Source organism: Lissotriton vulgaris, unplaced genomic scaffold (assembly GCF_964263255.1).
Source record: "Lissotriton vulgaris unplaced genomic scaffold, aLisVul1.2 SCAFFOLD_663, whole genome shotgun sequence".
NCBI lineage: Eukaryota > Metazoa > Chordata > Amphibia > Caudata > Salamandridae > Lissotriton > Lissotriton vulgaris.
The window spans coordinates 925,506-941,022 of NW_028255020.1; the positions used below are offsets into that span (position 1 = coordinate 925,506).

At 49.8% G+C, this 15,517-nt stretch overlaps 1 protein-coding gene across 1 annotated transcript in view; it reads left to right on the plus strand.

Annotated features, from left to right (window-relative positions):
- The window catches only part of LOC147659349 (conserved oligomeric Golgi complex subunit 3-like), a 258,308-nt gene that overhangs the window by 231,138 nt on the left and 11,653 nt on the right, over window positions 1–15,517 (plus strand). Inside the window, exon 15 of the mRNA XM_086951828.1 lies at window positions 2,535–2,656. Coding sequence (XP_086807954.1) covers window positions 2,535–2,656 — 122 coding nt within the window. The remainder of the gene's footprint in view (window positions 1–2,534; window positions 2,657–15,517) is intronic.

Below are 15,517 nucleotides of genomic sequence, written 5' to 3' on the forward strand. Positions count from 1 at the left end.
CAAGTTACAAGGAAAAGGCCTGTTTGAACAAAAACGTTTTTAGATCTTTGCGGAAGGAGGAATATTGTGTGGCAAATCGTAGGTGGTCGGGGAGGGAGTTCCAAAAGGTGGGAGCCAAAGTTGAAAAATTGGCTCCTCCCCACTTTTTACGTTTAAAACGTGGGATTTGCAGGAGGGATTTAGAAGAAGAACGAAGCTCTCTGACCGGGACATATTCGTTGATCAGAGAGGAAATGAAGGCGGGGGCAGTGCCCTGGCGGGCCTGAAAAACCATACAGCCGGTTTTAAAAAGGGAGCGTTCCTTGACAGGAAGCCAGTGGAGCTCCTTGAGGAGGGGTGTAGAGTGGTGAAAACGTGGGAGACCATACACCAACCAAGCCGCTTGGTTCTGGACCATCTGGAGCTTCCGCAGGCTGTATGCAGGGATGCCGTTGTACAGGGCATTGGCATAGTCCAGCCGCGAAATCACCAGCGCGGACATGATCAGCTTAAGTGCCTGGGGGGAAAAGAAACGGGAGACAGTGCGGATGGTTCGGAGAGTGAGGAAACAGGAAGAAACCACAGAGCTGATTTGTGAGTGTAAAGTGAGTTGGTTGTTCATTTTGACACCCAGGGTTTTAACTGTGGAGGAAGGAGTGGGGGAGGGACCAAAAGAAGAGGGCCAGAAGAGAGAGTTCCAGGGACTGGAAGAACCACCTGTGAGAACCAACTCGGTTTTGTCCGGGTTCAGCTTGAGATGGTTGTGGTTCATCCAGTCCCTGATGAAAATCATAGTGGACTGGAAATTTGAGATAGAGAGGTGAGAAGAGGAGAGGTTAAAGATGAGCTGGAGGTCATCCGCATAATTATAAACGGTGACCTCCAGCTGCTGAAGTGCAAAGATTAGAGGAAAGATGTAAAGATTGAACAATAAGGGAGAAAGAGAGGAACCCTGGGGGACACCGCAGGTGACTTGAAGTGGGGTAGTCGTGAAGTCCCCCAGCCGAACCGCCTGGGTGCGGTCCCTCAGGAAGGACGTGGATAGCAGCTCGGTAGCGCTGTCGGTGCCGCCGCTGCTGCTGTGCGCTCATGGCCGTGGCCCCCCTTGCCCTTCCAGGCCCACGGAGACCAGTGCTACTACTGGATGTAACAAACATGACGTGCATGGACCTTTTCCATAGGCTCACTCCCTCCCCATGGACACAGATACTGACTCAGACTGGGCAGCCCGTTATGTTCCCACATCATAATGTAACAGGCAAGTGCTACTGTTTGCTTTTTTCTATAATGTCGATATGTATACATTGTCACCTTATGTGCTGTGCGCACTTTCATGAAAAATTATAAACAAAGTTAAAAAAAAAATGCTTGGTGGTGCCCCTGCCCCTTGTAGGGAAACCACCAAGCAAAAAAAAAAAAAAATGTGAACAGCTTTTGCAGAGCATTATGGGGTGCTCCTTCCTGGAGCAATGATTACTAAATGAGTGGCTTCTGCTGTGTGCTACCCTCCTCTTTATTATAGTGTTTACCCCGGGAGATGGGGTCCCCAGGGCCTTAAGGTTCAGGGAGGGGGCCATGCCCCCCGACCCAACATAAAATATATAACATGCACTGTATATTTTTCATTTTTAAGAGGACTCCGGACTGAGGCCCGAGTTCTAAGGTGTCTGCTTCCACATTGTTGATGACGTGGTGGCAGCCAATTAGATTTCGTCTTGAGATCTGTGAGCTCTACGGATCCTCTGGGGCTAGAAATATGCAACGTTTTTTAGCCTTTTTTTCTCAAAAACGACTTAAAGGATTTACACCAAATCACTACAAACTCGCTTTCTGGACCAAGAACTAGCTTTCTGCCAAATTTAGTTTAATTCTGTTAAGCAGTTTTAGCGGTATCCCTGTTCCTATGGATAAATGCATAGGGAAAACACGTTTCGTGACCTCCCCCTGACGTTTTCTCAGCCCCCGCTCAGTGGATTACCACGAAACCTTCCAAGGAGGAGCTGAGGCGAATGGGACTTTTTTGTGGAACGTTTTGTGAAGATTCATCAAACTGAGCCACAGTTATTAGGAAAACAAAAAATGCTTTTCCTATGGAAATGCAGACCAAATACACCCACATTCACACATTCATTACTAAGGACATCAGAAAAACTCTATTTACTACCTCACAGATTGCATGTAACACAGTTGCACAGCGAAATAAATAGTCCCTAAGCCTCTTTAATGTGATTTTCGCTTAGTACAACGCCTGAATACTGGTTTTGTTTAAATGTCTCTTGTTGAACAAATGCTATGCATTAACCATATATGCAGGTGCGCAGAGTATAATATGGTATTTATTACCATTGTTGAGAGAGGGGCATCATGGCCCACTTTAGTCTTATGTTCAACAATGTTATTAAACACCTAATACTACGACTGGTTATCTGGATATGTACTTTGTGTGTGTTTAATAATTTAAAGTGTTTTATGTTGCACTTCTTTTGTGTTGAGAATCTGCTGTTAATCTAAAATTCTATAATGACGGATTCATTTTCTGCTTTGTCATGATGTAGGTTCATCGAACAGCCTTTCTTCAAAGCCTCAAACAATTTCTCCAGCTGATCTCCATGGAATGTGGTATCCAACAGTCAGAAGGACCCTGGTGTGCCTGTCCAAACTTTATAGATGCATCGATGTAAGGAACTAAAAGCATTTATATATTTAATGTGAGGATTTGCTTAACCCTTTCGATGCTGATGACGAGCTCAGCTCGTCATCACCCACGGGTGTCGTGTGCTGATGACGAGCTGAGCTCGTCATGAATATATGGCATCCAGAATTTTTCAGCACAGGACGGGAAAACTGCCAGCAGCCATGTGGTTAAAGAAGCATCATTAAGGATGTTTTTTTCTGGGAAGCAGATTGTTGATTCATCACCCACGCTGCCGGTTTTTGCTCTCTATATTTTGAGCGAGTGTCAGCAGGATGAAAACATACAAACAACAAACATTGGCAAAGTGAGAATGTCTGGCTTGCCGTTTGAGTCATGATAAAAACATTTTAAAAAGCCTGATGGAGTGAAAAAAAACAAAACTAAAACTGGGTGTGGTTTGTACAGGGTTTTAATAAATAGTTGGATGGTTAGATGTGGTTGCATACATTTGCTAGATGGATGGAAGTGTGGGTGGATTGGTACGTGTTTGTGGTTTAATGATAGATGGATGGATGGATGGATGAATGGTTGTGAGTGGATGGATATGTGCTTGGGTGAGTGAACATTTGATGCATGGGAATGGGTGCTGGATGATGGTTGCAAAGTGTAGGCAGATATGTTGGGCGGTGGATGATGGTGGGTAATTGTGAGCAGAAGTATGGAGGGGCAGATGGCTGTGATGGTAGATGAGTGGATAGGTGTGGGTTAAAGTATGCATGGATATGGTTGCATGGGGAAAGTAAGTAATAGAGTAAAATAGCCTTCCTAATGATTAATATTAATCAGTTGAACTAGAATTTACAAATCCGCTCCGACACTGGGTTTGAAAAACGTAAGCTGAGCATGTGACTTCCTTATACCTGCCTGGGTAACATTCCAAGCTTTATCTTGAATTAACGACCATGCTGTATTCATGTGTTCTTTTCGGACTGTCTGCAACAATAGTGACTTGTAAACTGGCACTAGAAATTAAGCTACAGAAACTCAGCCTAATATATTTATAAAGGCATATTGTAACATAAAAATGCATCAGCACAAGGCCTTCAGAGTCAAATTGTTCTGACTACCTGCAGAAGGGGACTCTACTATGTCATGACTGTGGCCCTATAGTGGATCTAATCTTGCTAAATCTGCCTTAAGAATTGTTACAGACCTAATGTGGTGGAAGGCCACTGAGGACCTAGGGGGATCAACTATGTAATGACTGACTTAGAAAAAGTATTCAGAATCCAGATAGCCACAGATTAATAACAGAGGTGTAGACTGTGATATTTGGGTAAGCCTTCAACTAGGAAAGGTTATTGCGGACCACCTCTTTTATATCCACCAAACCTACCAAGCAAGCACAGAACAGACATTGTACAACAAGCATTTTTGTCTGAAGTTTAAAACATCAGATCCTAGCACAGTATCACTATATGGCACCCTAAATTAGTGCCATTCAATAAAGCTAATGCCATTTACCTTGAGCAATAACCCAGCACCTAGTCACAAACTACAGCAAGTCAAAGAGTAAGTGTAGGGCAGCAGGGTGCACACATTTCTGTGGAGCTTTGAGAAGCCCCTCAAAGTCAGAAATAATTAGCAAGTTGCCAGATATGGAGGGCCTGGGAAAGATGGCACTGGGAGAAAAAAACTCAAGTTTGAATATTGGGAATTCAATGGGGTCCTTGATAGGTCCTTATGCAGAATACATATTTGTTTGTCAGGACTCTTCCTCTGGGAGGCCATATTTGGGCGGGCCATCTTGGGCCACAATAGAAACTAACAATTTATGCTTTTGCAAGTATCATATTTTCCTGTTTGGTGCAACCATGCACTGATCTAAAAGTTGAATTATGTGACCTCATTGAGATAGACTGCTAACTTCAGTATGTTTAGTTGTGCCACTTTATGGGGAGACAATTGCTGAGGGACACGTAGCTTCCTGGGAGTCCGATATTTTTAGTGGACATAAGTGCTGGTTGGGCATCTACAAAATGCACGCACAGTCAATAAATGATGCACATGACTCAATAAGGAGATCCACACCAATTTATAAAAATAACATATCTTTATATATATATATGTAGGCACCAGAATGAATACTATCAGGCAAGTACATTTCGAAATAGAAATATTTTATGTTTTCAAAAGTCGACACTTAATGCAATTTTCTGAGGCTGTAATGTTATCCTAATGGAGGAAAAACAAATACGACATACAGGTAGAGTACAGCGACTTACGAGGCCAATCTCCTGGACTTAAGGTGAGTATGGGACAAGGTTCAAGGCAGCACCAAGAGGTCACACCGGCTGCACTGGGGTGGCGGGTTGCAGGGGTTCGAGGCATGTGGGCTGCTGAATTCATATCTGTGCATAGATCGCCGCCTAGTGTTGGGTCCGGATGATTGCACATTGTTGTCCTGGAAGAGTCTTCGAAGTATCACGAGATAGGTGGCTCCTCCCCTGGACTACAGTGCGCATGGGCATCGCCTCCATCCCCAGATTGTTTTTTTCCGCCATTGGGTTCGGATGTGTTTCGGTTCCCTCTGTCGGGATCGATAGTTGTTTAATTTTCTACTTGAGACCAAAAGGTCTTTAGGCTGGGCGTCGGTATTGTTTTCGTTCGGGTTTGTCTTCCTTCTCAGCTCCGAACGCTTCCTGCCCCTCCGCGTGCTGTCGGCGCGAACGGGCCTACTCGACGCTCCAAATTACTGAACATAGAACGGACTCCGTTCAAGAGGTGCCCGGTGTGCACCTCCAAGTATTCACACCTCGACGTGCACCCTGTGTGCAACAAGTGTTTATCACCGGACCATGACGAGGCCAGGTGTATGGCCTGCTCAAAGTTCCGGTGCAAGAAGACCCTCAAGCATCGTCGGGCCGCTCGACTCCAGGCCCAGTTGTCGGCACCCCCGGCGCCCCCGCCGGACAACATCTTTGAAGAATTTGAAGAAGACGACAATGTCTTTCAGGTTTCGGACTCTAGCCCTGCGTCGGAGGGAGATGACTACGACGCGGGAGATGAGAAGTTTGATGAAGCCGGCGACGAGGTAGGGGACGACGATGGGGCCATTGCCACCGTGGGGGATAGCTCGGAGGAAGAGCACCCTCAAACTGACTCAGGGGTCAACCCCCAACAAACGGCCCAGGTCGAGGGATCGCCTTCGGGCCTTACCCAAGACCTTGCTAATAGTCCAGCAGCCCCGCCTCTCGGCCCGGCCACGGACATTTCTGATGCGCCACTCCCGTTGAAGAAAACGAAAGTGAAGCCATCGGGATCCACACCATCGGTTTCGAAACCGAAAGTGAAAGCTCCACTGGTGGGACAGAAGGCTCTAGAGGCGTCAACATCTAAGAAACTCAAAATGGCCGACTTGAAGAGCCACGCCAAGATGGCCGACCCCAAAACCTCGGGGTCGACGCCGAAGGCAAAGGCGGCCGACGCGGCTGCGTCGGCGCCGAAGATGGTCGAGGTCGATGACCCGAAGAAGGCTTCGAAGAAGCGTCAAGGCGATTCCAAAGCTCCGGCTGCGCCGGCTCCAGCCGTCGGGGCCAAGGATGGCACGGTGTCGGCTCCGAAGACGGTGCCTCCAGCCGACCCGACTCCCGACTCGGGGAAATCGTTCGAGACGGTCAAGCCCTCTCCAACCTTGACGAAAAAGGTCGCGGAGTCCCTGCAACGGATTCGGAAGGACGCTGTGGTTCCCGACCGGAGGGCGTGAAGCCAAAGACCGCATCGAAGCCGGCAAAGGTGCAAACGCCTATCCGCTTCACCCTGCCGCCAAAGTCGACGCCGAAAGCCTTCGCTCCGAAGCAGGGGGCGGACGTGCCCTCGAAGGGGATGTCGACGTCCAAAGCGTCATTGGTGGTGTCGAAGCTTCGACTCCAGCCACTCGCGGAGGAAGAGCGTCGAGAAGTCATCATCTACGCCAATACTGGGAAATTGTCTCTCCTCAAACGGAAAATCACCACGGAGCCGGTGTTGGAACATTTTCGGATTCCTCTTAAAAACAAGAAGGACTCGGCGGGCACTTCGGCCCCTATGGAGCCTTCGTCTCCCAAACACGTAGAACGTTCTCCAACGCGTTCCAACGCGGGGGAGGGTGACGATGAAGAGGAGGTCGAGTACAACTATCCGGCGTACTCGGATCCGGAGGAGGAACATGAACCTTGGTCGGCCGGAGCTGACCCAGACGACCCGCAATCGGGTCAGGAACCGCAGCTCTTTGCGGCAAAGACCTCACCGATGGAGGACTCTGCAGCCTTCAACGCTTTGATTGAGAGGGCCGCAGCTAACCATGATGTCGAGCTCCACTCAGATCCTGTGGATGTGGATTTTTTGTTTGACACTTTCTCAGTGGCCGAGAAGTCAGTCAAGACATTGCCAATGCTCAAAGGAGTGCTAAAGCACACGCCGGAGGTCTTCAAGGAGCCCACTCGGGCACGTGCCATCAATCCTCGAATTGACAAAAAGTATAAGGCAGCGCCCTCGGATCCAACATACATCAAGGGACACTTGCCACTGGACTCTTTGGTTGTATCCAACGCTCGGAAGAGGGCGAATTCACAGACCACTGGTGACGCTCCTCCCCCAGACAAAGAGTCAAAAATATTTGAGGCCTCAGGGAAAAGGATTGCTGCGCAGGCAGCTAACATTTGGCGCATTTCAAACACGCAGGCCCTACTTGCACGCTATGATAGGGCTCACTATGACACCCTAGAAACACTGTTGCAGCATTTACCTGACCAGTACAAGGAGGCTGGGGAGATGTTAATTCAGGAGGGCAAGCTAATCACTAACGCTTCCATCAAATGTGCGCTAGATGTGGCTGATACAGCCTCCAGGGCAATCAACACTAGTGTGTTGCTAAGAAGACATGCATGGCTTCGGATATCAGGCTTTAAACCAGATATACAAACCACCATACTGAACCAAACAGTTAAACCTGACCACCTGTTTGGCCCCGAGGTGGATGCGACACTTGAAAAAATGAAGAAAGACACAGACACTGCTAAGTCTATGGGGGCCCTCCAATCTCAGCAGTTTCGGGGTGGTTCCTTTCGCCGCTCCAATTCCAGAGGCACCTCAAGGGGTCAGGCATCGCAATCCACACAGTACTATAAGGGCAATACCCAGACCTCATACACCAACAAGGGTAGAGGTGGCTACAGAGGCAACAACGTCAAGGGCAGGGGACGTGGAAACAACAGCTCCAGGTCCACCACCGCCAACAAGCATTGACGTCTTGTCACTGCCCCCCAACCACGCAACACCGGTCGGGGGGAGACTCCAGCAGTTCCTGCCCGCGTGGAAATCCATCACCATGGACAGGTGGGTCAGATCTCTTATCCAGTACGGTTACTGTCTGGAACTTACTTCCACTCCACCAAACATACCTCCAAGAAGCCGTCCTATGTCCGGCGAGCACTTGCACTTGTTGCAGCAGGAGGTCAAAGTCATGCTGCAAAAAGGGGCAATAGAGCTCGTTCCACTGCAAGAAAGGGGAACAGGGGTTTACTCCCTGTATTTTCTAATCCCCAAAAAGGACGGATCCCTCAGGCCCATCCTGGACCTCAGGCCCCTCAACTGGTATATTCTCTCGGAGCACTTCCATATGCTCATGTTACAGCAGGTACTCCCTCTGCTTCAACAGGGGGACTTCCTGGCTACGTTGGATCTAAAAGATGCATACTTTCATATCCCTCTGCTTCCTTCCCACAGGAAGTATCTCAGATTCACGATCCAAGACCAGCACTACCAGTTCAGGGTTCTGCCGTTCGGGGTCACCACAGCGCCAAGAGTCTTTACAAAGTGACTGGCGACTGTGGCGGCGCATCTACGATGCCAGAACGTCCACGTCTATCCTTATCTGGACGACTGGCTCATTCAGGCAAAAACAGAGCAGCAGTGCGCCGACCACGTGTCCCGCACCATTCATCTCCTGCACGATCTGGGATTCTCGCGGAACTATCCGAAATCCCATCTCCAACCCGCCCATATACGGCAGTATCTGGGCGCGACAATAAACACACTGGCAGCCACTGCGCAGCCAAACTCAGTGAGAATCGCCAGTATCCAAACGCTGATCCAACGATTCAGACCTCAGCACTCGCTTCCAGCGAAGGTGTTCATGCAGTTGATAGGCATGATGGCCTCCTGCATCTCCATCGTCCCGCACGCGAGACTACATATGCGTCCGCTTCAGGAGTGCCTGGTACGTCAGTGGGCAACTGACAGACCTAGTGTTGGTGAGCGGTCGGGCGTACAACTCTCTGCATTGGTGGAATCCACAAAACCTTTGCAAGGGCCGACCGTTCCAGGAGCCTGTGCCACAGATTATCCTGACAACGGACGCTTCTCTCCAGGGATGGGGAGCGCATTACTCCATTACACGGTGCAGGGACTATGGACACTACAGCAGAGGAAGATGCACATCAACGTTTTGGAACTGATGGAAATCTTCATGGCCTTAAAGGCATTCAAAGTACATCTGTGCAACAAGGTCGTGTTGATCCGGACGGACAACATGACGGCCATGTACTACGTTCAGAAGCAGGGAGGAACACACTCTCCGCAGCTGTCTCATCTGGCTCAGAGCATGTGGAAGTGGGCCATTCAGAGGAACATCTTCCTCATGGCAGAGCATCTCCCGGGCAAAGACAACCAGATGGCGGACCTGCTCAGCAGGCACAGCCACCAAATGCACGAGTGGGAGATACATCCATCAGTACTCCAACCGTACTTCCAAAGGTGGGGTCATCCAGAGATAGACCTGTTTGCCACAAAGGAGAACGCAAAATGCCAAAGCTTCGCCGCCAGGTTCCCACACCCGCAATCGCAGGGCAATGCGATGTGGATGAACTGGTCAGGCAGATTTGCGTACGCTTTTCCCCCAGCACCTCTGATACCGCTGGTGGCACGCAAACTCAGGCAGCACTCGATGACTCTCATCCTGGTTGCTCCAACGTGGGCTCGCCAACCATGGTACACCACGTTTCTGGAACTCTCCGTGGTACCGCATCAAAGGCTTCATCTCACCCCCAGCCTTCTGACGCAGAGCCATGGCGACATTCAGCACCCAGATCCGCAATAGCTCAACCTGGCGATCTGGCTCCTGAAGTCCTAGAGTTTGGCTACCTTAATCTTCCCCCCCGATTGCATGGACATCATTCGGGAGACAAGGAAGCTTCCATTCAGAACATTATTTGCTACCTGTTCCACCTGTACCAATGCAATTTGGCGTACTCTTCCATCCGCATTCACTTGTCTGCGATGGCAGCATACCTTCAGAATAGGCAACACCTATCACTTTTTAAGGTCCCTGCTATCAAGGCTTTTCTGGAAGGACTCAAAAGAGTCATTCCACCACGGACACCACCAGCTCCGGAATGGAACCTCAATGTGGTTCTTACAAGGCTGATGGGTCCTCCCTTTGAGCCACTGCACTCTTGTGAGCTTAAGTTTCTGACTTGGAAGGTTGCTTTCTTAGTAGCAATTACATCGCTATGGAGGGTTAGCGAGTTGCAGGCGCTCACCATCCAAGAACTTTTCTTCCAAGTACACGCTAACAGGGTGGTGCTCCGCACTAACCCTAAATTCTTACCCAAGGTTGTATCTCAATTCCACATAAACCAGACAATTGAGTTACCAGTGTTTTTTCAAAACCCAGAGTCACTGGCGGAGCGGATGCTCCACACCCTTGATGTTAAAAGAGCCTTGATGTACTACGTTGACAGGACGAAAGATTTTCGTAAGACCAAGCAACTCTTTGTTGCATTTGCCTCACACCACAAGGGAAACGCTATCTCCAAAGCTGGGATCGCTAGGTGGATCGTGAAATGCATTCAGATCTGTTACGCTAAAGCTAAACGTACTCTCACAATTCCACCAAGAGCCCACTCCACCAGAAAGATGGGGGCCTCTATGGCTTTCCTAGGTAACATTCCCTTAGAAGATATTTGTAGAGCAGCCACATGGTCTACCACACATACTTTCACTAAACATTACTTTGTAGACGTGCACTCTAAACAGCAGGCAGCTGTTGGTCAGGCTGTTCTCAAAACACTTTTTCAAACTGCTGCAGCTGGCACGGGCGGCCGCCGCTAATGGAGGGACTGCTATGTATTCTATGCACAGATATGAATTCAGCGGCCCACATGCCTCGAACTGCAAATGCTACTTACCAGTATGCATCTGTTCTTGGCATGTAGGGCTGCTGACATTCATATCGCCCGCCCTCCTCCCCGGCGCCTGTAGCAGCTGCAGTATTCCTTTACATATATTTTTATGCTCTTAGCATGGGCATCACTCACATACTTCACTCCATCTCTGCCAATGGCTAAAAACAATCTGGGGATGGAGGCGATGCCCATGCGCACTGTAGTCCAGGGGAGGAGCCACCTATCTCGTGATACTTCGAAGACTCTTCCAGGACAACAATGTGCAATCATCCGGACCCAACACTAGGCGGCGATCTATGCACAGATATGAATGTCAGCAGCCCTACATGCCAAGAACAGATGCATACTGGTAAGTAGCATTTGCAGTGCAATACAGCATTGAGTGCCCAATGTTAGTCAAAGGAGATCTCAGTCATCATGAAAAGGGTCTACAGGTTTAGACTGGGAGGCCAGTCGGGCTGAATCAACAGTGTGGGTCAGGCCTCATGATGCTTGGGGACATCATTGGTCCTCTTCTCCACGGGCGGCGGGTGCAGAGGTGTCCTTAGGCATCTGGTTTCTGTCACTGGGGGCACCTGCAGCCAGGGGGCCACACAAAGAGGGGTCCCCTTCTGGCAAAGCCAAGATGGGCGTCTTCTCTGGGGTGCTGGGGGACCACACTGGCGCCGTTAGCCCACTTCAGCTCAGGGTTGGACCTAAGGTTGCAGTGGTGCTGGCCAGTGTCGGGAGTACGCAGTCCAGTGGCCTCACAGGTCTTTCTTAGGTACCTGCAGGGTGCAGGGAAGAAGCTCCTCTGTTCCACTGGATTTCTTTTCCTGAATCTTTATAGAAGTGCTGGCAGTCCTACCAGGTTTTGGAGGATCAACAGCTTGCAGGGGGAGACTACTTTGGCACAATTGTTGAGAAAAGGCAGACAGGCCAGCCGAGTTGCCGCCAAGTAAGCCGCTTCTTCTTTGGTCCTTCTTCTGCTTTTGGTTGGCAGGATCTGATTTCCTGGTGCACAGGGCTCCCGTAAATATTGGCTTTAGGGATGTTAGGGGAGTGTAGGGTAGTAGCCAATGGGCTGGATACCAATGGGCTGGATACCCTTTTGGACAACCTCGCCAACCTCGGACTTAAACAACTTGTCACCACCTCCACCCACACCGCAGGTCACACACTCGACCCTATCTTCACCTCCAGCAAACATGTCTCCTTCAGCCACACCACAGATCTCCTTTGGACTGACCACAGCTGCGTTCACTTCACCTACAACAAGCCCACTTCTAACAACCACACCCAACCCACCCTGCAAAGAAACTGGAACAAAATCACCATCGACCAGATCTCCTCATCGCTTCTTCTAAACCCCCCAGCACACTCTTCTAACTCAGACCAAGCAGCTACCAACCTCACCCAATGGTTATCCAACAGCGCCGACACCTTAGCACCACTGAAAAAACGACAAATCAAACTAGGCAGCAAGAAGGCCTCCTGGTTCAACGATGATCTTAAGAAATCCAAGACACTCTGCCGCTCCCTTGAGAAGGCCTGGAAAAAAGACCCAACCACCAGCTCCAAGGACGCCTTCAAAAACGCCACCCGCATACACCACCAACTGATCCGGACCGCCAAAAAAGCCGCTTTCAAGGACCGACTAGGTGTCAAGGAATTATTCAACATCGTCAAGGAATTTACCAACCCCTTGGCCAACTCTAACGACATCACCCCCTCTCAAGCCCTCTGCGACTCCCTAGCCTCATTCTTCCACAACAAAATCGCAGGCATCCACAACAGCTTCGACAACCGACCCGAAGACCAACCCACACAACCCTCTGCTGGACCCCCAGCCCCCTCGAACATCCTCAATGACTGGAACCCTATCTCCACTGAGGACACCATCCGCCTGATGAACTCTATCCACTCAGGATCCCCCACAGACCCTTGCCCTCACCACATCTTTAACAAAGCAGACTCCATCATAGCACCGCACCTCCGAGACGTCATCAACTGCTCCCTCAACTCCGCCACCTTCCCGGAAAGCTGGAAGCACGCCGAACTCAGCGCCCTCCTGAAGAAACCCACAGCTGACCCCACCGAACTCAAAAACTACCGCCCTATCTCACTCCTTCCATTCCCTGCCAAAGTCATCGAGAAAGCTATCAACAATCAACTCGCCGCCTTCCTCGAAACCAACAAATCCCTCGACTCCTCACAATCCGGCTTCCGAGCCAAACACAGCACTGAGACCGCACTCATCGCTGCAACTGACGACATTCGATCTCTTCTAGACAACGGAGACACAGTCGCCCTCATCCTCCTCGACCTCTCCGCAGCCTTCGACACAGTCTGTCACAGCACCCTTCTACAGCGCCTCAGAAACGTCGGAATCCAAGGAAAATCACTGGAATGGATCACTTCGTTCCTCACCGGAAGAACCCAGAGAGTCCACCTCCCACCATTCAAGTCAGAGGCCACTGAAGTCATTTGTGGCGTGCCACAAGGATCTTCTCTCAGCCCCACCCTCTTCAACGTATACATGAGCCCCCTTGCAACCATCGCTCGCCAACACAACCTCAACATCATCTCCTACGCTGACGACACCCAACTGATCCTCTCACTCACCAAAGACCCTAACATCGCCAAAACAAACCTACACGAAGGAATGAAAGAAGTAGCCGAGTGGATGAAGCACAGCCGTCTGAAACTGAACTCCGACAAAACTGAAGTCCTCATCTTAGGCACCTCCCCCTCCGCCTGGGATGACTCTTGGTGGCCAGAGGCCCTTGGAAAGGCACCCATCCCGACAGACCACGCACGGAACCTGGGTATCATCCTGGACTCCTCACTCTCGATGACCAGACAAGTCAACGCCGTTTCATCATCTTGTTTCAACATTCTTCGCATGCTCAAAAAAACATTTCGCTGGATCCCCACCGAAACTCGTAAAACGGTCACCCACGCACTGGTCACTAGCCGACTGGACTACGGAAACACCCTCTACGCCGGCACCACCGCAAAAATCCAGAAAAAACTCCAACGCATCCAGAACGCCTCTGCCAGGCTCATACTAGACATCCCGCGTAAAGAACACATCTCTGGTCATCTGAAAGCCCTCCACTGGCTCCCCGTCAATAAAAGGATCACTTTCCGCCTCCTAACCCACGCACACAAAGCACTTTACGAACTTGGACCTGAATGCCTCAACACACGACTGTCCTTCTACACCCCCTCCCGTCAGTTACGATCCTCCAACCAAGCTCTTGCCACTGTACCTCACATCAACAAAACCACCATGGGAGGCAGATCCTTCTCCTACCTGGCAGCTAAAACGTGGAACTCCCTTCCCACTCACCTTCGCCTTACTCAGAACCATCTAGCATTCAGAAAGCAACTTAAAACTTGGATATTCGACAAGTAATTCCCCACCCCTCCGCAAGCGCCTTGAGACCCTTTGGGTATGTAGCGCGCTATATAAATCTCTTTGACTATGCCCCCCTATATGTCCCTTTCCTGTGGGAAGTGGGAATAACCCTGTCTCAGAGTTCCTACGTTTGCCATCACAAAGATGGCAGACTCTGATATTTCGTCATCACTTCAGTGAGTCCATCTTAGGGTTGTAACTAGCCTGAGGGTGAACGCGCCCCACTGACTACAATTTTCTTGCCTGTCCAGGCACCAAAGGTGCCCTGGACAGAGGGGATCAGCATCCTCTCCTGTGAGGGAAGCCAGATTTGCATGCCAATGGGGTTGGACTTTCTGAAACTCCCTACTTTGGAATGCTAATTCACAGTTTATCCTGTGGGAGGGGGTGTAAACACCCTCTGCCCGAGCAGGCTTTGTTCCTGACCTCCTGATAGCAAAACCCCTCACCTCCGAGGGTCAGAAACTCATTTGTGGCTGAAGGATGACTAAGACCATTCAGCTACCACACTAGTAGTCCGCAGTTTTTTCATTGGGCACCTCTAAGGGGCCCTCTGGGGTTCATGCATTAATAAACCCATCACTAGAATCAGTGTGAGCTTATTATTGCGAGATGTTTGATATCAAACATCTCTGTCTTCAGTGAAGCCATCATGTACCTGGGGGAACTCGTTTTCGCCAGTGTCTAGTACATATACTTTTGGCTTCCCTGATCACTTGTATTGGCAGCAATTGAACTGACCAGCACAGGAGCATATCTGCTCATGCAGGTATGTTCACACATATAGTATAATGCACCCTGCCATAGAGCTGTAAAGCCTGCTGTAGGGGTGACGTACCTATACTGCATGCACGGTCTGTATGCATGGCACACAGTCTGTATGCCATGTCGTGTTTTCACTTTTATCTTGCACCAATAAACGCAGCCTGCAGTGGCAGTCTGTGTGTGTTTGGTGAGGGGTCCCTTTAGGGTGGCATGATACATGCTGCAACTCTTACGGACCCTATTTAACCCCCTTGCCCTAGGTACCAGGGGGTACCACTTACTAGGGACTTACAGGAAATGCTAAAGGTATTTACAATTGGGGTACAATTGCACAGTTTTGGGAAAGAGATCTGGCACGGGGCACCTGGTTAGCTGGGACCCGGTGCACTTCCAGTTAAAATCATGCCAATTACAAGGGAAAACGTGAGGGTGACCATGTCATAAAAGATAACTTTCCTACAATGTTCATGTTGGTTGTGCCCAAATAAGTACTGTCACAGTTCTTATCAT